The following is a 22,878-nucleotide window of genomic DNA, read 5'->3' on the forward strand; positions in this document are numbered from 1 at the left end:
AAAAAATAATTTCATTATTACGTTTTATATTTCATTGCAATTTGATGCTAAATAAAGATTATTATTATTATATTGTTTTATTATTATTATTATTATTATTATTACTATATTATTTGTATACTATTTATTGTCTATAATACCATACAATTTAAAGTTTATTATGGCAATGCTATTTAGATTAAGTCACTGTACACTGCACTGTATAATAAATAATGCATTTGTAGGCAAATAAATACAAGCAAATAAATACTGCTATAGTAAATAAATATAACAACAAAAAAATGATTAAATTTTTATGTATTAAATTAAATGATAAAATAATTTAATAATTTTTTTTTTAAAAAAACTACTAAAAAAAGTGATAATAAATGTTATTTTGTTTTTAAAAAAATATATCATATTTTAGTTTTAGTTTTAATTTTAATGATATGATTACTGTTATCACAAAAAAAATTATTTGATTTTTTTTTTGATTACATTTATAGCTTAAATAAATGACTTAATTATTTAATTATTAAATTAATTAATTAATTAATAATTATTATTAGTATTCAAACTTTAAGTATTCAAAAACAAATCAATTGATCCATTGATTGAAGTAATGTCACGATTGTTGGTGTCGTCTATACGTCAAACTTTGAGGCCAATCATCGGCGGCGGACGCGGCGGCCGACAAATCATTGTTTGCCCAAAACATATGTCTTCCTCATCATCATCAGCGGCGACGACAACGTCGGCCAGTCGGCTACTAAATGAATTACAATCGGTTGCCTATATCGATGGCCAGTGGCGTCGGGCCACCACTGATAGCGGCGGCGGCGGAAAAACGTTTCCCGTCTACAACCCGGCCGTTATCGACGGTGGCCAGTCGATTGGCCAGGCGTACAACTCGGACTTGCTGGACACTGGCGACGCTATTGCTGCCGCCGGCCGAGCATTCGGCTCGTGGAGTCGGACAACTGCCAAATATCGGTCATCAATACTCAGACGATTGTTTGACCTGCAGATGAAACGTCAGGACGAATTGGCCAGTCTATTGACACTCGAGTGCGGAAAGCCGTTACGCGAATCCATTGGCGAAATAGGTTACGGCGGCTCCTTCTTTGAATGGTTTGCCGAAGAAGCCAAACGTCTAGACGGCTGTCTGATGCAGAGTCCGTGGCCCGACAAACGTGTTATGTATACGAAAGAACCGGCCGGTGTAGTGGCCATCATAACGCCAGTTAGTATTGTGTTTTTAATTTTTTAGTAACCATTTTTTATAATCAGTGATATTCCCGATATTTTTTGTTTCCCGCTTACCAGTGGAACTTTCCGAACGCTATGATTACCCGAAAGTTGGGCGCCGTATTGGCTGCCGGCTGTACTGCCGTTATCAGGCCGGCCGAGGATACACCGTTTTCTGGTCTGGCTATTGCCAAACTAGCCGAAGAAGCTGGCGTACCGGCCGGTGTGGTCAATGTTATACCGTCGGATCGGACAAATGCTGGACCGATTGGCAAACTGTTATGCGAATCGCCCGAAGTTAGTGTCGTATCGTTTACCGGATCGACAGCTGTCGGCAAACAACTGTTGGCAATGTCGGCCTCGACAGTCAAACGGGTATGTCTGGAATTGGGCGGCAATGCACCGTTCATTGTATTTGATTCGGCCGATGTGGACAAAGCTGTCGACGGCTGTATGATCTCGAAGTTTCGCAATGCCGGACAAGTAATATATTATTATTATTATTATTTATTACAYCCCCGGAAAAAAMCGATAATTAGCCGATAATTGTTTGATTTTTTTCGGTTGGCAACAGACATGCGTTTGCGCGAACCGTATATTCGTTCAGAAAGGTATTCACGACAAGTTTGTCCAGCGATTGGCCGAAAAAATGGCCAAAGAGTTGATTGTGGGCGACGGCCGAGACAATCGTACCACTTTAGGACCGCTGATTAACGAACGTGGAGTCGATAAAGTTAGACACCATTTGTCCGATGCTGTCGGCAAAGGGGCCAACATTTATTGCGGCGGCAAACATATTGGCGGCAATTTTTTCGAGCCAACAATCGTTACCAATGTTACCCGTGATATGCTATTTACTAATGAGGAAACATTTGGTCCGTTGGCACCAATATATCGGTAATTTGTTTTTTTTAATAATAATAATAATTTAATTATTAACAATTCATATTAGATATACATTTATATTATATATAATTATCATTTAATTACTATTAAATAACAATTGCTCTAACAATATGTGTTGTTATCAATCATATGATGTGATATTAAAATTTAAATTAATAACAAAAATATACTGTATATATATATACTGATGAAAAAAAATTATGCAATTATTATTAATATCACCAATGATTGATCCACACACACACACACAATAGAGATTGAGAGAGCAATTGATGAATAGATAGACATTACAAAAAAATAGTCGATATATTTTTTATCATAATTTACTGTTAAATTATATAAAAATTTTAATTATCTCTCTCTCTCTCTCACTCGGGACACACAAGATTCTCAACCGAGGAGGAAGTGATCTCATTGGCCAACGATAGCCAGGGAGGACTGGCCGGCTATTTCTATTCGCAAGACAGTGCACAGATATGGCGGGTAAGTCGTTCGCTAAAAGTCGGTATGATTGGCATCAATGAGGGACTAATATCCAGTTGCGAAGTACCGTTCGGTGGGGTCAAACAGTCGGGTATTGGCCGCGAAGGTTCGCATTTCGGTTGCGACGAATTTCTCGATGTCAAGTATATGTGTTGGGGCGGCCTTTGAGTCAGTAGTAGTAGTAGTAGTACTGGCCGTACATTGAGTGAGAGGGGAAGGGGGGAGAGAGAGAGGGAGAGTTACGAATAATGTATATTAAAAAAAACTAATAGTCATTAATAATAATAATAATAATATATTGATATATAATTTACTGTATATATATAAAAAAAAATCATATATATGTCGATAATGTTATTGTCCCGTAATTATCACATCAACAACAACAACTACAAACAAAAAAAACAAACAAACAATTATTTCCACACTTTAACAACACCGTCACTGCTGGCCGACACCAATAGATGGTTGACTCGGGCAATATCAGTAATACAGTCCCGGTGCGATGGACTAACTGCCTGGTGATCCCATGTCGAATGGTGGTGGTGGTGGTGCTGCTGCTGCTGATAATAATGAGTACCGCCGACACCAGCGCCGCCAGTAGTAGTGGCCACCACCGATGATGCTGACGATGATGAAGTTGACGGTGACGACACTGGCGGCTGATGAAGGCCACCACCYACCACCAACACCACCGTTGTTGTCATCTTGACATTCCTGTATCACTTGTATGCCTTCGATAAACTTTGAGGTATAGGTGACACCATTGTTCTGGCTTTTGGCATTGTCGCTGATAATGTAACTGCGCTCCGGTTGCTGCAGATCCCAGTAGCGGATACGCATATCGGTTCCCGATGTAATTATAGACGAATCGTTGCCCACTTTCGATACAATCATACCGAGCACTGAATGCGGTGACGCCTACAAAAAAAATATAACAATTACCGATACATTAAATCTACTAAATAGTAATAATTATAATTATAATACCTGTGTGACTGATAGTGCCGGTGCCGTACTGGCCCACAGTGTCTTCAATCGGGAACCGGTTTCGCAGTCCCACAGTGTGACCTCACAATTGCCCTGAGCTGTAAAAAAACAAAAAAAAAATGAATTGAATTAAATTGAAATCTCTTTTTTAAAAAAAAGTATATAAAAGTCTTTTGTTTTGTTTTACCCGACGAATAGAGACCATCGTCGGTATATTTGATACGTCGGACCCGATTCTGTGTCATATAGGCTGACGTATTGGAGCGCAATAGAAATCGCAGATCAAATGTAATCAATAGGCCACTATAGGTACCGCAAAACATCACACAATCGTTACCGTCGATGGCCGTAATAACTCGTTCGTGGGCCGCAATGTTAAGCTTGTGAACGGGTTTTATTTCGGTAGCCGCAGCCGTCGTAGCCGTTGACGTAACCAATGTTCTCAGATCGTAGATAAGTATCGACGAATCGGACAACGACATGGCAAACGTATTGGCACCGAGTGTCGTAATATCGGTAATAACCGAACCGTCGATATCGGGTATGACTTGAAAACTGTTCAACAGTTTCATGCGGGCCGTCGGCGATTGATTGATCTCCAATATGTGTACGTGATTGGTATTAGTGTAGACAATAAGACAGTCGCCACAGTAGGTCATACCGCCCATCGACTGGGGATTCAGTTTCGATTGGGCGACAAAGTTCAGTCGCGAACGATTGATAACACTTTTGCCCTCCATTTTCGATGCATCCCATACTCGGACAGTACCGTCAGCGGAACAGGTGGCAAACAGCGATGAATTGTTGCCGACACGCAATACCCGTTTGACCGCTTTTTCGTGTTCGTGCAGATGAGCTACTAGTACTCCTTTCGGCTTAAATGGTTGGCCGTCTGTCCAGCGAACAGTTGTCGCTGATGTTGTTGTTGTTGTCAACGGATTAAAGTTAGACTTCTTGTACTGAATCAATCGTTTGATTTCTAGCTGACACGGCGGACACTGGACGTGCTGTTGTTCACTACCACCACCAACACCGACGCCGACACCGCCGCCACTTTCTCTGGCCTCCTGTGCCACTGGAATACTGCCATCGATATCATCGTCGACGCCGCTAATAGTATTGTCGCCGTTAGACGAAACCAATTGGACTTTCGAGCCAAACATATGCAACCATTCTTCGTTCATCGCCGACGCCTGTCTTCTATGCGATGACGACGACGACGACGGCTGCTGTTGTCTGCCATTATTGTTGTTGTTGTTATTGGTATTGTTGTTGCGATTTCTGTCGCCAATTACTACACTAAAATATTTGCGATTTTTCTGACGATCGCCAGTAGTATTAGTAGTAGTAATGGCTATCATTCCCGACACCTTTTTCGTCGATAAATTTTTTTTGTTTCGGTAAATCTTTTTGATCAGATCGGCCAGCGATACCAATTGGTCTTCAATTTGTTCGTTAATACCTTCGTGAGTGAGTCGGGTGTACAGTGCATCCTCCAAAACAATTACCGACTGCTGATGATGTCTGACCACTTGACGCAAGTATTTCCTTTGAATTAGACACTCGAAAAATCGGTCAATATTGAGCTTTGATTGGCCAACAATCAGATCGTAGACACTGCGCGGCAGTAACGGATAGAGCGAGTCCTTCAGTAGGCGACCATTTTTCAGCGAATGTATCTGTCGTTGAAGATTGGGATCGACTAACGGCTTGATTTTGCAGCTAATATCGGCTAACGATAGCCGAGAACACAGAGTCAAAATCAATGAAATCATCGATTGATTGATCCATAGGTTTGGATGAGACAATAGCGGTACGGCTTCGCGAAGCAATTCATAGATTATGGACTTTTTCAGCAATCCTTGTTCAATGAGCGATGTCATCGATGTTATTGTCTTATAGATGATAATCTCTTCGGCATCGCTCAGTCCCTGTTGGAGTAGTGGCTGCAATATCTTTGAGCACTGATCTGAGCCGAGATAGGATGCTATGACTATTATGTTGTCGAAAAATGAGGCCCGAAGTTGAAAGTCGTTCTGTAAAAAAACAAAACAATAAATTAGAGGCTATTATCACAACAACAACAACAACCGAAAAATGCTAAAACATATCAAATCAATCAAATACTTTGTCGTTCAGAAAGGTTATGATATGACTTAGGATCAGATCGTTGGTCTTTTGTCGTCCGAAAAAGACACACAAATTGGCACAACTGTACGGCGTTAGCAATAGTGTCCGACGGACACAATTGTTACCGTCGGTAAGCAATTGGGTGACAATCAATTGAAACGAATTGTGCAATAAGGTTAGCTCTTCGTCGTAGTTTTGGTCGCACGATTGGGATAAAAAATTTAGCGATACTTTCGATAGCCGACTAATATTGGCGGCCAGTGTTAGCCTAACGAATGCCGACTGATCGGACACTACTTGACACTTGAAGTGTAAAAAAAAAATCAATAATCGGTAAAAAAATCAATAATCGGTAAAAAAAAATTAATAATAAATCTATTGTTGTTATATTACTACTAACCAAAACTGGAAGAATATAATCGGTAAATACGTTGTTATCGCTGGCCGGCAAATCGTCCACCTGTTCTAAGCTAATGGTTATCGAGTAGACGGCTTCGGCCCGGACTCGCGGATCGCTATCCGTCAGCGAATGCAACAAATAGGGTAACAATCGGTCGGTAATATAGGCCGACATTATCGGCGATGCCGCTGCTATCTTGCAGGCCAATCGTTGGGCTAATAGTTTGCAATGTATGTGTTTGAGTGCCCGCATTGTCGACGTAATCACTACCAGAACCAGTAGCAGACCGTGCGGTTCTTGTGACAGTATTAGCGACAATAGTTGATCCAAATCGCGGGACAATCGTATTACTTTGGCATCGGGCGGCAATCTGACCAATTGTTGCAAATAGTCGTACAGTGTGCTCATATAGCCGGGAAACAATGATCCGCTAAGTTCGGCCAATATTTGGCCACTAAGTTTACGTTCGGTTGGCTTAAGACTGATCAAATTTTTTACCAATTCCCGTATGGTTTCGTTGGATATACTGTCCAATGCTTTCGTCGGATAGTATTGATCGACACGAAAGGCTAACAGTTCGGCCAAATCAAATAGATTACCGTTGGGTGCGTCATCGGAAAACAGTTCGGCCAGTACACAGCCGATACTGAACATATCCATTTCGGGCGTCAATTGTGGTTCTTTCGGTGGTTGCGGTGACGACGGTGTCAACAGCAGCTGACTATTGGCGCCACCGGCGGCGGTGGTGGCGGCAGCAGAAGCAGCCGATCCAATGGGTCCAGTCATCGTATAGTCAACCGCAGTCGCCGATTGTAGACCCGAACTGTCGCTGACAAACCGTTCGGGAGCTATATTACAGCAGCGGCGACGCGATGTGTCGAAAAAATAGGAAAAGTCCGACGGATTGTCCTATCAATGGTATAATAAATTACCGTAAGTAAGTGGCCATTAGATTTAGACAACAAAAAAAAAACTTACGTCGGGCAACAGTACGGGTTTATAAGTGGCCAAATCGGTAATCACTAGCCACAGACTGGACGTAATAAGTATGTTCTCGAGTTTAATATCGCCGTGTCTGATGCCGTGTCCGTGAAGCCAATCCAAACATTTGACCAACTGATAGGCTAGCCATGACTTTTCGCCGGCGGTCAGAAACGGTCGAGTCGATAGGCGATCGTATAGCGAATAGCGTACATACTGGCGGGCAATGTAGGCAAACGACGGACAAATAACGGCCCGATGAAAGGCGGCCACCGATACGTTACGGGCGGTCAACGTCGACAAGTGTTCGATGCGCTGCTTGTGAGCGGCCAACGGGAGCGACGGATCGTCGACGGCCAATACTTTGACTACACAATCGCCTTCGTAGTGGCCACATTTGGCCACTTTCAGAAATCGGGTCGACCCGAGCGACGATTGGTATTGAAATTCGGGTACATCGGCCAGATAGTGATCGATCGGGTGTATGGCCTGCGATACGGTACCGACCAGTGCGTTGCCCATTGGTGTGTTGAGATGAATTGGTGATCACTCTCTCTCTCTCTCTCTCTCTCTCTCTCTCTCTCTCTCTGCGGTACTGTGGCCACCAACCGATAGTGGCCGGTCAGCGGCTGCGGCGGTAAACAACACAACAAAATACAGTAAAAACAAACAAACAGTTCAATCAATACATTGTTATTGTCATTGACTTAACGTTTTGTTTAATTATGTAATAATAATAATAATAATAATAATCACACAATAATAACAATACAATTATTATTATTATTATTATTAATCTAAAAATTAATTTAATTATTTAATTAATTTATATTAAAATACAAGTTATTATATATTTTTTTAACTAATTATAACATCATATTTACAGTACTTATTGATTGATTGATTAAATTAACAAAAAATAATTAAATAATAATATCATATGATTTATATCTACTGTATATTCAATAATACAGACAATGTATTTGATATTTATTATTATTATTATTATTATTATGAAAAAATTGATGCAATTTATTAATATATATTACTGTATATATAAAAAAATAAATAAATATTATATTACATAATAATAATAATAATGAACATGAATTACGACAATAAATATTTTTATATTTTTAATAAAAACTTTTTTAAACTAAAAGTTTTATATTAATTTTATTTAATTTAGTTTATTGGTTTTTTTTGGTCAATAAATTACAAAATTTAATTAAATTAAATTAAGTATCCCTTCCGTTGACTATTGAGGACAAGGAGGAGGAGGAAGTGTTCATTCAAATCACGACTACTGTGCCATTCAAAGCACCGGTCGGTCATCAGTTGCGACTCACGACCGATACTACAGTCAGTAGTCTATAGTAATGTCCGGATAATCACCCGATTTGTAGGCCAACCACAGCAACATTGTAAACACCGATCAAGAGTTTAAAAAGTTTTTATAATTATTTGCTTTATTGTAATTTGTTTTTAATTGTATATTAATTGCAATAATAAAGTTTACTTAAACAACGCTATCAAACAAAAACTTTTTTTTAACAATTATTTCAAAAGTTTTAATTAGAAATTTAAATATTATGTAAAATTGAATAAATATGTAATTTTTATAAAACAGTTTTATATTTAATAACAATCAGTAGTATCAGTAATGTCCGGATAATCACTCGATTTGTAGGCCAACCATAACATCAACAACATTGCAAACACTGATAAAGAGTTTAAAAGTTTATATATATATATATATAATTAAATTATATTTTAATTATATTATATTTTTTTATATTAATTGTAATATAATAAGTTAATATATTTTTTTTAGACAACTAATTATATAAAAATAATTTAAACAAAAAAAACAACTTTTATTTTATAGTATAATAATTTATTGTATATTTTGATTACATATTTTGATTATATATTTTGATTACATATTTTGATTACATATTGATATTTAATTATTAATTTTTATTGAAAATTAAACAAAAAAAATCACAGTTAACACAAAACTTTTCAACAATACAAATAAATTGATAATTGATAACATTAACAATAGTCAATCAAATATTAAAATATTTAAAAAAAACTAATTTAAAATAACTAAAATTTAGTTTATTTAAAATATTTTGTGTAAATGTATAGATTAATATCAATCAATTATTTATTAGTAATTAATTTTTAGTAATTATATATATAAGGATTAGTAAATGTTATAAATTAGTGAACTTGTAATACATATTATTATATAATTGTATGTATTATAAATTTTTTGAATATAAGTGTATTAGTAAATAAGCTAGTTAAAAAATCATGTTAGTTATAAAAAATAGTATAATAGTTAATCAAGTAAATTAAAGCATTAAATAAATTGTCAAACATTTATTATGTATTTATGACGATATAAAGCCAGTAACCTGTAATTTATTAATATATAAATAAAAAAAATACTTAAATTAATTAAAACAAATATTTATTATTTTTGCAAAAAAAAATTTAAAAAAATATTTAAACAAATACCCCGTAAATAGTTTCAAATGGTATATCAGTTGCGTTAACCCATTTGTCGTTTTTATTATCATATATTTCATAATATGATCTATCTGTAAACAAAAATTATTAATAATAATAATATTATTTAAATCTATGTTAATTTAAAGTTATTTGTATATATATATTTATTGTTAAAATTAAGTTTAATAATTATTTTTAAAAAAATAATAATTAAATTAAACTATTATACTGTATATATATATATATATATATATATATATATATACAGTATAACCAATTGATAAAATTTGATTTCTTAAAAAATAATTTATATTACTTTGATAAATTGAACCGCTGAAAACATATAAAGTATCATGATAAGATACTAAATTACATGATTTGTGAATGGTCGTCGATGCTTTTATAAAAAAATTAATATAAATAGTAACAGTATTAATAGTATTGTTTTATTTAAAAAATAAATAAATAAATTCTATAGTAATTCTATTAGTATTATATATATATATATATATAAATATTAATGTTAAATATTTTTATTAGTATCATTAAATACTATTCATTTAATTAATTTAAAAAAAAATATTTAATTAAATAATATAGAAATAATTACCAATTAGTGTATATTCATTTTTTAATGGATCAAATTTCCAGCAATTCAATAACCCGTTACCATTTAAAAAACAACTATATATATAATTTTTAAATGAAACGACACAATTGCTAAATAACAAAAAAAAACAATAAATTAATTATGATTTTTATAAAACAAAATTTTAATAATAAAATTTATTAAAAAAAACCTAAGATATGTTGTTGTATTTCCTATAATAATCCATTCATTAGTAATGTGATTGTATTTTTCAATAATATTAATATTTTCGTCCATTACTTGCTGACCTATTGCATACATATAGCCCATGTGTATAAGCAAATGCATCTTAAAGGGTAAATTAGTCATTGTTTTTTCAATGACTGTCCATTTGTTACGATCATAATCGTAGACTTCACAGGAATTTATAGTTTCTGATAATATCGGATCATAACCGCCGCAAACATATAGATTATTGTTGAAAACAGTTGCATCGAAATCACTAAATCATGAATTTATCATAAAAAAATTATTTAAAAAAAATTTATACATAAATTTTATGATAAAAAATTAATATACTAACCATCTAGGTATTATTAAATACGACATTGCCCTCCATGGACTACCAAGATATGGATCATATTTTTGCAACAAATTTGTACAATGGGACTAAATAATAAGTTATTATTTTTAAAAAAAATTAAAATATATATATGTCTATATGTATAATATATAATTAATTAAATACATACTTGTTTGTTGCCACCGATAGCATAAATGTTATTTTTAAATGCAATTAATTTGAATATATCTTGTTGTATATCAATCATTGAATCGCCAATTGTTTGCCAAACATTTCTATAGACATTGTATTTACTGCAATCAATTTTATAACTTACTCTGCTATTATAGATACCGCACACCAATAGAAAATCATAACGTTTTTCAATTGGCATTAAATTTTTCACATGAATATCACTTTTTAGATAATAGGTTATCTGCGGTTTGGTTTCATTATGGCTAACATTAGCCAAACTCATGTCCTCTGTATCCATCGATTCATAATTGTATGTACAGTAAACTGCATTATTTTTATTATTATTATTATTATTATTATCAATAAGACGTCTAAATTGATTGATGGCTTGTTTATTATCTTTGATATTGTATTGCCAGCTATAAAATAATATATAGAGATTAACGTTATCGTAATCATATAGTTTATATTGTAAGCGATTTTTTTTGTTAAACACACAGTCCTTATTAATATTGATGGCATCGGTAATGACAACTGAATCTAATTTCTTAAGCAAATCCAAGTAGTAATCAATTTTTTTGGTCATCGCATACGTTGAATATGTTTCGTGTGACGGGTTTTTCAGATAATCATTCAATCGGTTAACCGTTTCATTCCCTGACCGAATACGGATAAGCAGCTCCTGTAGCTCCTGTGTCTGTATTGTACTATATGTTGTAAAACTTTCCACCAATATATTGAACTCGTCCAACACTATACTACTAATAAATGAATCCATTTGGTTTAAATCGGCACTAATATCGTGAAACTGTAGTTTTATAGTGTCGATACCGTCAAACATTTTAATACAATTATTGATAATTTCATCATTAATTTTTTCAATAAATGCATCATGCTTAATTTCACGTTCCCATAGTTGCCTGATAAAATTGATCGGTAGTAAAGTGTACTCGATGATCTTACCGTAACCATTGTTGTTTTTGACCATGTCTTTACTTACAGTACTAGCGTATATAAAGGCATCCTTTATAGATGTTGGCATTATATCAGGAACGACATCACCACTGATTTTAAATGAATAATGTCTATACTGTTCGGTAACATTGGATTTAATCCCCCCGTCCACACTACCACCTATTTCAGCAAAACCAAGCGATAGTTTAGCTCCCATTTTACCGCTGATGTCAATCACATTATCATAGGAACAGTTAGTATCTTGGGCAGTCAGCATAAAGTGTCCGCCCCATTGTCGAGTTGTTACTACATGAGTGGCATCGATTTTATCGATGATCTCCATATTCACTAATCGTTTCAGATTTTCATCGGATAGTGTAATCGATTCGTGTATTGTACTAATTGTATGTATAAGCGATACTTTGGCACTTTTATAACTTGTTTTTTTGTCATATAAAAAACCTGCTGTTCCCCCGATTTCAATGGGTAGTCCGCACAGTACGTTAAGCTTAAACTCTGCTTTTACATGCATTTTCATTAGCTTTTCTTCCATTGTATTTGATAAAACAAAATCGGTTTCAGTTTTAGCATTGCTATGTATATTAATCAATGTATCGGGCAGTTTGGTTGTACTAAACATTGTCAATGGATAAAATCTATCGGTACGGGCATCATAAAACTCGCCCAATTGGGCCACTACTCCTAGTGCCGGCAGTTTTGTAGGATTAGGTGACAATGGTATTGCCTAATAGCAATAAAAATAAGGCAATTTTCTATTAATTAAATCTAATAGAAAAATATTATTAAGCTAATTATAATTTTAGTATATATATTATTATTTTATAATAGATTTTATCAATATTATGCCAGTTAAATTTTATATATTATACTTAAGGATAATATTATAATATATTACATTAGTTATATACAATTAGTCTAATTTTTAATTCAAAAATTAAAATATAATATATTCTAGTTTTAGTTATAAATACTAGTTTTAAAAACATTTTTTTGGGAAATAAAAAAATTTACTATAAATTTTATAAAATTAATAATGTAATTTAATAATAAATAAATACCTTGCATAATAAACTGTCCTGGTTAATCGAAATAATTATTAGATGAATTATTAATAATTTAATCATTATTCATAACTTTAAAAATCACAATTAAAAAAACTGTATTTTAAGTTTATTTTTACCTTAACTCTTACTCAAATAGTATTAAAATAAAAATTTATTATCAGTGATTTTTTTAATTATAATTATATCATATATTGTTATTTAAATGTTAATATTATAAATTAGATATAATATAAATTAACAAAATAATACATTTGTATATTGTTATTAGATATGTTTACGTGATGTTTTATTATTTTATTAATTTTAAATTGTAATAATTTTATATTATATTGACTGAAAAATTAGTTTAATAAAAATATTTACATTATGATAATTATATTATGTAAAATTTTAATAATATAATATTATTGTATAAACAATATTATTTTTAAGTGTATTTATATATATTAATTTTTATAATAATATTTAAAAAAAAATAATATCAAATAAAATAGCTTAATATAAATTTATTAGTCTAAAAGTACAATAATTGTTTATTATATTAAATAAAAAAAAGTATATTAGTATATTTAGTAGTAACTATATTGACAATAATAGTAATATGGGGTTAAGCAAGGGGTGGGGTAGTGATAAGACTAAATAACCCCCTTTAAGATCGAAACGTGGTAGTAGTGATGGTAGTGGTGGTAGTGATGGTAGTGATGGTAGTGATGGTAGTGATGGTAGTGGTGGTAGTGGTGGTAGTGGTGGTAGTGGTGGTAGTGGTGGTAGTGGTGGTGGTAGTGGTGGTAGTGATGGTAGTAGTAGTATTTAAAATAATAATAATAATAAATAGTACTAACACGTAAATTAAACTGTATTTTATAGTATATTGTTGCTAATAGTAAACAAATTAAATTATTAATTAAATTAACATTTTCCCCGTATTTTAATAATGTATTAAATCTCTCTCTTTCTCTCTGAAACTATCCATTAATTTGTTGTTTAATCCAATTAATTTTTGTTAACACTTTGATGAATGTCATATTCACCTGTTCCTCTAATACACACTTATAAGTAGCTTTATATAGCCTAGTACTGGACGCCACACCTATTAAAACAGCCCTACCGTTGATATACTGTATGAGTGGACCACCAGAATCGCCCTATAATTTAAATTAATTGATTATAAAATAATTTTAGTTCATTATTTAGTTTTAAAAAATTAAAAACACTACTCAATCACTTACTCACTCACTCACTCACTCACTCACTCACTCACTCACTCACTCACTCACTCACATTGCAAGTATGAGAACCGCCGGGAAATGGAAAGACATTGACCGTCAAGTGATTGGGATTATCATTCGGTTTGACCGGCAATACCCGAGTCCAACCCATTTGTAGCCGATTAGGTTGAATGTGATCATCGATTAAGTAATACTTATCTTCTTTAGCCATTAAACCAAAGCCGGCAATCAATGCATACTTATAGCCGCCGCCGCCGGTGTTGTTGAGACCATTTTGCGGCAAACAAATAGAATTTATTTGCCGATAGTATTGACCACTTTTTGCCGTAAAATTCATTGATTTCATGACTTGTATTAATGCAATATCGTTGTCATCGCTAACCCGATTCGTATAGTTTTCATGTATTATAAATCGTTTGACTCCATAGTCGTCTCCTTTATCATTGATGTCCACAATTCCCGGATATACTTTCCAATTGCAAGCGTCTGGCAAACAATCTATCATACAATGACCGGCCGTTACAATCCAATTACGGTTGAGTACCGAACCCGTACACCTGGAACTGTAGTATAACATAAATATCTATATATATATATATATGTTCAATGTTGGATCTGGAGGCGCTATTAGGGGGTGGCGGTAGGTTGTGGTGGGGCTGAGATATGATAAAGCTATCTTATCCTTACTGGAGATTATCCTAGATTTATACTCACCCTCAATCCACCCACCCAACCAACCACCCAGAGAGTTATTCATACAATATATACATATATATATATTTTTAAAAAGTCAAAATACCTGAGTTTGTTGTCTCTCCACTCCTCGATGTATACAATATATGGCAGTTCAGCCCTCTTTGCGTCCCTTCCGTTGACTATTGAGGACAAGGAGGAGGAAGTGTCCATTAAATCACGACTACTGTGCCATTCAAAGCACCGGTCGGTCATCAGTTGCGACTCACGACCGATACCACAGTCAGTAGTATTAGTAATGTCCGGATAATCACCGATTTGTAGGCCAAACACAACAACATTAACAACATTGCAAACACTGATAAAGACTTTAAAAGTTTTTATAATTATTTGTTTTTTTTTTGTATTAATTTTATTATAAATATATAATAATTGTAATAATAATAATAAAGTTTACTTACACAACACTATCAAACAAAACATTTTTAACAATTATCCAAACATTAAATGTTTTAATTAGAAATTTAAATATTAATATTATTTAAAATTGAATAAATATGTAGTTTTTATAAAACAATTTTATATTTAATATGATTTTCATAAAATACTTAAATTTCATAAATTGATATTTTATATGTTTTTTTTAAAAATTATTTAATAATAAACTTAAAAATATATTTTTGTTTTTGTTACTCAATCTTAACAAATACTATGTAATAAAATACATTTTATAAATATTTAAATAATGAATTTAATAAAAAAAATTATTTATTTAATTTCAAAGTAGTTGTAGTAGTAGTAGTAGTAGTAGTAGTAGTAGTAGTAGTAGTAGTAGTAGTAGTAGTAGTAGTGGTAGTAGTAGTAGTAGTAGTAGTAGTAGTAGTAGTAGTAGTAGTAGTAGTAGTAGTAGTAGTAGTAGTGGTAGTAGTAGTAGTAGTAGTAGTAGTAGTAGTAGTAGTAGTAGTAGTTGTTGTTGTTGTTGTTGTTGTTGTTGTTGTAAGCTTTCTCGATAGTTATCCAAATAATGATTATTAAAATTACTATACAATTAATAATTAGTGATATATATATATATATGTAAAAAATAAATAAATAATTTTACTTTTATATTATATTTTTTTATGAATTTACAAATAATAATTTCAATTCATTGATTTTGTTTTTAGTTTTTTTTTGAAATTTATGAAACAATAAGTTATATAAATATATATATTTTTTATTTAAAAGAATTTATTAATTTAATTAATTTCAATTCAAAAATAAGATAAATATTTTTACACTTATAAGACTATAACTTATAGTATTATCCAATACTTAATAATAATAATAACTATTTTTAAAAAATGTATTGCTATTTATGTTGTCTCATATTTTATAAAAACTATTGTTAATGTGATAATAATGTTGATTATACTGAAAGCCATATGCGATACCAGTGTCCGCCTATTGTCTACCGGACTGATGTACATATCGTTTGACGATTGTTTCAAACGATTTATGATATCAAACGCCCGTCGATACTGTTTACGTGTTTCGGCGACACCTAAATAACCACTGTCTTTGATAAAACGATTATCCAGTTCATCAATACCGTATGTAAAGGCCCGGTAGTTTAGTGATCCAATATAAACCAGTGCCACCAATGTTATCAATCCCTTTACTAATAATATTATAAATACGTGCCAAAGTTGATATTTTGATACAATTATTAGACAAATTGAACATGCACATTCAATTGTAGAGCAAATTATCATGCTCACAATGTCTAACCATAATATACTATTTAATTGTTGCATGATCAATTTAAGCTGATGCAATTGATAGGCCAGTTGACTTATTTTATCGATAGTTGTATGCATTTTGAATGTATGTTTTATATCAGCTGATACCATTAGATTAATATAGCCAATAATTGTTATGGTAATAAATCTAGCATTGTCTAGTGGCAAATAAATAAGTCTAATTAATAGACATTGGATTAGTTGGTGGCCATCAATCCAAACATCAATGACAATTGCTAGCATTTCCAGTACCGTCACAATTGTCAAGTGTACGACAATAATTACAATGGCAGCTAACCAGCCCTTATCATCGATTTTTTGTCTAACATGTCTAATATGAACTGACCATAAAAGTTGATATATTTGTTTGCCATTTATCAACAATAATAAGCTGCCAATCAGTGTCTTAATAAAAATCATTGAATAGGATAGCAGATGAATGTCGATAAGTATCTGGGATTTGAAGACAAATTTAAAACTATTGAATAAACTAATTAAATATAAAATTATTATATAAAATATGAATAAATAATTTAATAAGATTTTTAATTTTTGGTGACATTTTTGCTGATGTTGTCCATTATTGGCAATCCTATAGTGACCATTGCCGCTGTATTTTAAAAACTTGATAATATAATAATAGCCAGAATAATTGATAGACATATTTATTAAATTGTATTATTATTATTATTATTAATTTAAAAAATTGAAATTCAATTTTTTTGTTTATTAAAGTTTTTTTAAATGTTTTATTTTAGATAACTTTAATTTGTAACAAAAATAATATATACAAAAAAATATATTTAAAAATATATTAAATATAACTAATAATATTTTAAACATTCACTAATCATTCAATAACATTACATACTAGAAAATGTTATACAACTAAAAAAGTTAATGTTGTATAATATATATACTGAATTAGCCAAAAAAAATATTAACTTATATATTTAACATATATATATATACATTTATATATCTCAGTATATTAATGTATAAATATAAAAAATTATGTTTTATCAATATTTATACTAAACATATAACACTAATAAAAAATATCTGTTATTAAGTAAGTTTATTTTTATTAGTAAATAACATGATTACAACAAATTAAAAATCTACTTTTTTTAATAAAAAACAAAGTATTGATATTATAGTTATAATAGTTTATTATATTTGTATTATGTAAAAATCAGATCATAAAATAAATAATATATTTCATATTTCATATTGATTTTTATTTAATAATCTTAATTTATAATAATTATAATTTATATATATTGCAAATAGCATAATTATACAGACTTTTTTTTAAAATAGAAAATAAATAAATAAATTATTTATTATATATATATATATACTGTATATTACTATTGATTGATTTATTTTAGTCCATAATTAGGGTTTAACCCGCAGGATGCCAAGGACTATAATAATTGTTAATACGTTTGTTATCATTGTTTTCATAATTATCATAATAATTATCATCATTATTGTTGTCCTCCGATAGCAAACAAATATCATATATGCGATCGCAATAAAATAGTCGACCGCATTGCCAGTCCTGTTGGCAACGGCGGTGCAGATGATGGCGGAGACCGCGACCGCGGCTGCGGCTAAGGTGATGGTGAAAACCGTCTACAGGTGACCACATTAACGACATGTCCAGTATAATGATTACTACAACTACTACTACTAGAATAATCATCATATTATCCATTGATTTCAATGACTGCTTCATGTTGTTGTTGTTGTATATAAAATATATATTATTGTCTAAATAAACAAAAAACTAATATTTTAAATATAAATCATATAATTTCATTAAATAATAATAATTGTAAAATAATCTATAATCAATAAATTTAAAAAAAATTACTTATTATCTAAAAGTTGTACTATTAATATAATGATTATGTGGAGATTTTTTGTTTTTTAATGAAAATAACTAATAATTCTATAATTAATTAATTAAAAATACGCTATCATTTTTTTTAATTAAGACAATAAATTGATTAAAAAAATGTCGTTTAATTAAACTTTTAATTTAAACAACATTTTTAATATTAATTATTTAAAAATTATTAATATTTAGTAATATTTTTTTATATTTTTTTCAATAAAAAAAACTTGTGATTTTATACTAACTGTGTAATTGAATATATATCAGTTATTTATTTATTTAATTAAATGTTAGTACTGGGTAATTTTAACACATTTTATTTAAATTAATTTATATTATAATAATTTATATAAATATATATCACGTTTGAAATTCATTGCTATTTTCACATTAATCAGAGATAATGATTGCCAATAGTTTTCGTATTGAATTGACTTTATTGATACCATAATCAATACCCGGATATCTATAATATCTATATAATTCCCGCATATATTTTATATGTAGAGTCGGCTCTATCATCAAAACAGTGGGCAGCAGTCAGTATCCAGTGCTGGTTGACTACAGTTCCCGTATACTAATTACTGGATTTATATAAAATATAAGATTATAAATATATATTTTTAGTCAAAGAGATAGATAGATAGATAGATAGATAGATAGAGAGAGTTATTAATACAATAGATATATACTATATATATATTTAAAAAGTCAAAATACCTGAGTTTGTTGTCTATCCACTCCTCAATGTATACAATATATGTCAATTCAGCCCTCTTTGCGTCCCTTCCGTTGACTATTGAGGACAAGGAGGAGGAAGTGTTCATTAAATCACGACTACTGTGCCATTCAAAGCACCGGTCGGTCATCAGTTGCGACTCACGACCGATACCACAGTCAGTAGTATTAGTAATGTCCGGATAATCACCGATTTGTAGGCCAAACACAACAACATCAACAACATTGCAAACACTGATAAAGACTTTAAAAGTTTTTAAAAACTATTTGTTTTTTCTGTTAATTTTATAATATATTGATATAAATACAACTAAATTGTAATAATAAAGTTAACAATACTTACATAATGTTGTCAAACAAAACATTTTAAACAATTATTTAATTAATAGTTTAATGAAAGTTAAATATTAACTATAATTGAATTAATAGATAGTTTTAAAAACAGTTATAGTTTTAATAAAATTTTATAAATTGATATTTAATGATCTTTTTTATTATTTAATAAAAAAAATTTACATACATTTTTGTAATTGTGTCTTAATATAAACAATTAAGATAAATAATAAATTTATTTGATTTCTAAAATATGTAAAATTTTAATATATAGAATTATAATACATATTTCAATCAATAGCTAAATATTATGTTAATAAATTTAGTTATTTAACAATTTTTAATTGATAATTATAAAAATTATATAAAAATAATAATTATTTTTGTTGTAATCATTCATTAATTTATAATTATTTAGTTAGAAAAGTTGATAACATGTTAAGTAAATACAAAAAATAGTACATATATTTGATTACTATAATTAAAAACGTTTTATAATTAAATAATATATAATATGAAAAAGTTTAATAAGGCGTGGTTCACTTATTACGTTCGCACTTTTTAAGAAATCTAGACCCCCCTCCCTCCCCTGTGATCGCAATTGTTCTCATGTAATCATTTAAAAAATTACGTTCGTATATCGCTAACCGCTACCCCCCCCCCCCCCACCACAAGAAATAAAATATTATCTAAATGCTAACGTTCTTAAAGTCTCTACCCCTCCCCTCCCTCGTTTGCAAAAATTCGCTTTGGCTAACCCCCCCCACCCTTCAAGTGCGAACGTAATATGTGAACCACGCCTAACTGAAAATATAATAATACATTAATTTTTAATTATTACAGATTAAATTATAATATAAAAAATATTTTAATTAAGTTAAACTATTATTATTATTATTTATTCATTTTAATTATGTAGTCTTGATTATAATAATAACAATTATTTATATATATATAAATTATTATTATTATTGTAATTAGTTATTGATTTATAAGTATTTAGTTTGAAAAGTTGATAATCTGTTAATTAAATATTTTTAAAAAAATTAGTTTTTATTCTGAATAAAATAATTGCTAATTAAATTGTTATTATTATTAATATTAGTTTTATCTATTAATAACAAAAGTTTATTATCACTTTATCTATTAATATAATAATTTGTTATATACAGTATATATATATATATTAATTGTATTAAAATAAAAATTTATTTACCGAAAAAAATAAGCCAGGTAAATCTAATTGTTTATCAATCCAAGAACCATTCTTTAATATTTTAACTGAATTTTCTGTTTAAATAGAATTATATATTAGAAAATCTTAGTATTAAAATTGATTATAAATAAATCAAATAATAATAAATAAATTTATATTTTGTAATTAAAATTTTTTTTAAATATAAAATTAATTATTTATAATTACCTAATTCATCATTTCTAAAAAAATAAAGTAAAGTATTTTTATAAACAATTATCTCACAGAAACTCTTGGCTTCTAAAGTAACTAAAATTAAATAAAAAAATTATTAAAATAAATATATATAAAAATTAATTGATGAATTGTTGAAAAATTGATTAATAAAATGTTAATTAAATTAAATATTTACATAAGTCTTCAAAATTTTTATTTAATGGATTGTATTTAAATACCAAATTCCTATTACTGTTATCAGTTTTCATAATTATAAAATTATAAATATAATTCATATATGAAACACTACGAACAGCCACAAAATTGTTTCTATAATAATTTATATAAAAAAATATTATCAATTGATTAAAAAAAATTAAGAAATTTTATAAAATTTAATTTTATAAAAAAAACAATTATATACATTACCGATCATAATAATAAGAGAATCTATGAATTAAAAATAAAACAATTAATTAAGATTAATTATTGTGTGTTTATTTAAACAATTAATAAATATATATTACACAGGATTTATAAAATTATAAACATATGACCATTCATTTGTTAGATGATTATATCGTTCAATAAATGGACCACTGATTGCATATAAATATCCTAAATGTGAAATTAATGAAAAACTAGAGCGTCGGACAGCCATTGGTTTTATTTGATTCCATGAATTAGTTAGTCTGTCATATATTTCGCATGATTCCAATATTATTTCATTAAATTGACCGCCACAAACATATATAGTATCATTATATACAGAAATGCCCGGATAGCTAAATATTTTTATATAAATAATAATAATATGAGTTATTTGATAATTAATATATTTAAAAAATAATAATACAAACCATCTAGGTGTTGTAAGTAATGATATTTGACTAATTGATCCATCCATTGGATTAAATGATTCAACCAAATCGCTGCAACTATTATTCTTTGATATTATAAATAATAAAAAAATAATAATAAGTTTATTTTAATAAAAAATATACTAAAAATTAAAATAAATTACTCACTCTATATAAACTTTGTCCACCAATAGCATAAATTTTGTTTTTATATTCAATTAAATTATAATCGAAACGTTTAGTATAGAATGACTTAGTATCGTGTAATTGAACTAATGTATTATTATCATTATCAATTATTGATTCGTTTATATATTTACAATTTGAACCATTGTCAAACTTTAAACAAATATAGATAAGATCTACTACTTTATGATTGTTATCACTTTTAATGTTGACTACTTCAACTAATGGTAATATATTTTGTTTAAATAATTGGGATTTTTTATATAGACTTATCTGTGGATAACTAACATTTTCGCTAACATTAGCAAATGATAAATCATATTCATTCATAATATCATAATTATAGGTACAAAATAAAGCATTACTATTGTTTTTATTATTACTAATATAGCGGGTAAAATTTTCATAAACAATATTATTTTCAACTATAATATTCGGGTCACTAAATTGCCATCTATAATAAAATACATAGACATGGTTTTTAAATAATCTATTTATATTACTTTTTAAACTATTAGATTTATGAAAAATGCATTCATTATTACTACTTTTAGCTAAATTAACAAACAATAATTGATTAAATAAATCATTATAATAAGAAATTTTGTTACGTATAAATGGATTAGAGTACATATTATTTTCATTTTTAATAATATATTTTAACAGTTCATAAGCACTATTATTACCGGATTTTATATCAACTAAAAGGTCGTGTA

General features: G+C 29.6%; 4 protein-coding genes across 4 annotated transcripts; 1 reads left to right on the plus strand and 3 right to left on the minus strand.

Annotated features, from left to right (window-relative positions):
• Positions 1 to 553: 553 nt before the first annotated feature.
• Positions 554 to 3,380, plus strand: LOC128954487 (succinate-semialdehyde dehydrogenase, mitochondrial-like). Its single transcript, XM_054300074.1, has 4 exons — positions 554 to 1,222; positions 1,306 to 1,710; positions 1,802 to 2,124; positions 2,520 to 3,380. The coding sequence occupies exons 1-4, from the start codon at positions 602 to 604 to the stop codon at positions 2,782 to 2,784; spliced, it is 1,614 nt and encodes a 537-aa protein (XP_054156049.1). The 5' UTR covers positions 554 to 601; the 3' UTR covers positions 2,785 to 3,380.
• LOC128954456 (phosphoinositide 3-kinase regulatory subunit 4-like) lies at positions 3,033 to 7,820 on the minus strand. The gene is made up of 7 exons (XM_054300037.1): positions 7,115 to 7,820; positions 6,137 to 7,045; positions 5,734 to 6,039; positions 3,794 to 5,642; positions 3,607 to 3,704; positions 3,300 to 3,537; positions 3,033 to 3,241 (listed from the first exon to the last, which is right to left on the minus strand). The coding sequence occupies exons 1-7, from the start codon at positions 7,637 to 7,639 to the stop codon at positions 3,033 to 3,035; spliced, it is 4,134 nt and encodes a 1,377-aa protein (XP_054156012.1). The 5' UTR covers positions 7,640 to 7,820.
• Positions 7,821 to 10,313: 2,493 nt separating this feature from the next.
• LOC128954457 (uncharacterized) lies at positions 10,314 to 13,104 on the minus strand. Its single transcript, XM_054300038.1, has 6 exons — positions 13,020 to 13,104; positions 10,982 to 12,685; positions 10,813 to 10,898; positions 10,441 to 10,731; positions 10,356 to 10,360; positions 10,314 to 10,324 (listed from the first exon to the last, which is right to left on the minus strand). Exons 1-6 carry the CDS (start codon positions 13,083 to 13,085, stop codon positions 10,314 to 10,316), a joined length of 2,163 nt encoding a protein of 720 aa, XP_054156013.1. The 5' UTR covers positions 13,086 to 13,104.
• An 844-nt stretch (positions 13,105 to 13,948) lies between these two features.
• LOC128954458 (CLIP domain-containing serine protease B4-like) lies at positions 13,949 to 16,806 on the minus strand. The gene is made up of 5 exons (XM_054300039.1): positions 16,728 to 16,806; positions 16,362 to 16,607; positions 15,054 to 15,315; positions 14,307 to 14,817; positions 13,949 to 14,170 (listed from the first exon to the last, which is right to left on the minus strand). Exons 1-5 carry the CDS (start codon positions 16,804 to 16,806, stop codon positions 13,991 to 13,993), a joined length of 1,278 nt encoding a protein of 425 aa, XP_054156014.1. The 3' UTR covers positions 13,949 to 13,990.
• Between the last annotated feature and the right edge of the window lie 6,072 nt (positions 16,807 to 22,878).

The sequence above is a fragment of the Oppia nitens genome, unplaced genomic scaffold, assembly GCF_028296485.1.
Source record: "Oppia nitens isolate AA-2021 unplaced genomic scaffold, nextdenovo-longstitch-racon4-pilon3 scaffold27_pilon_pilon_pilon, whole genome shotgun sequence".
Classification (NCBI taxonomy): Eukaryota; Metazoa; Arthropoda; class Arachnida; order Sarcoptiformes; family Oppiidae; genus Oppia; species Oppia nitens.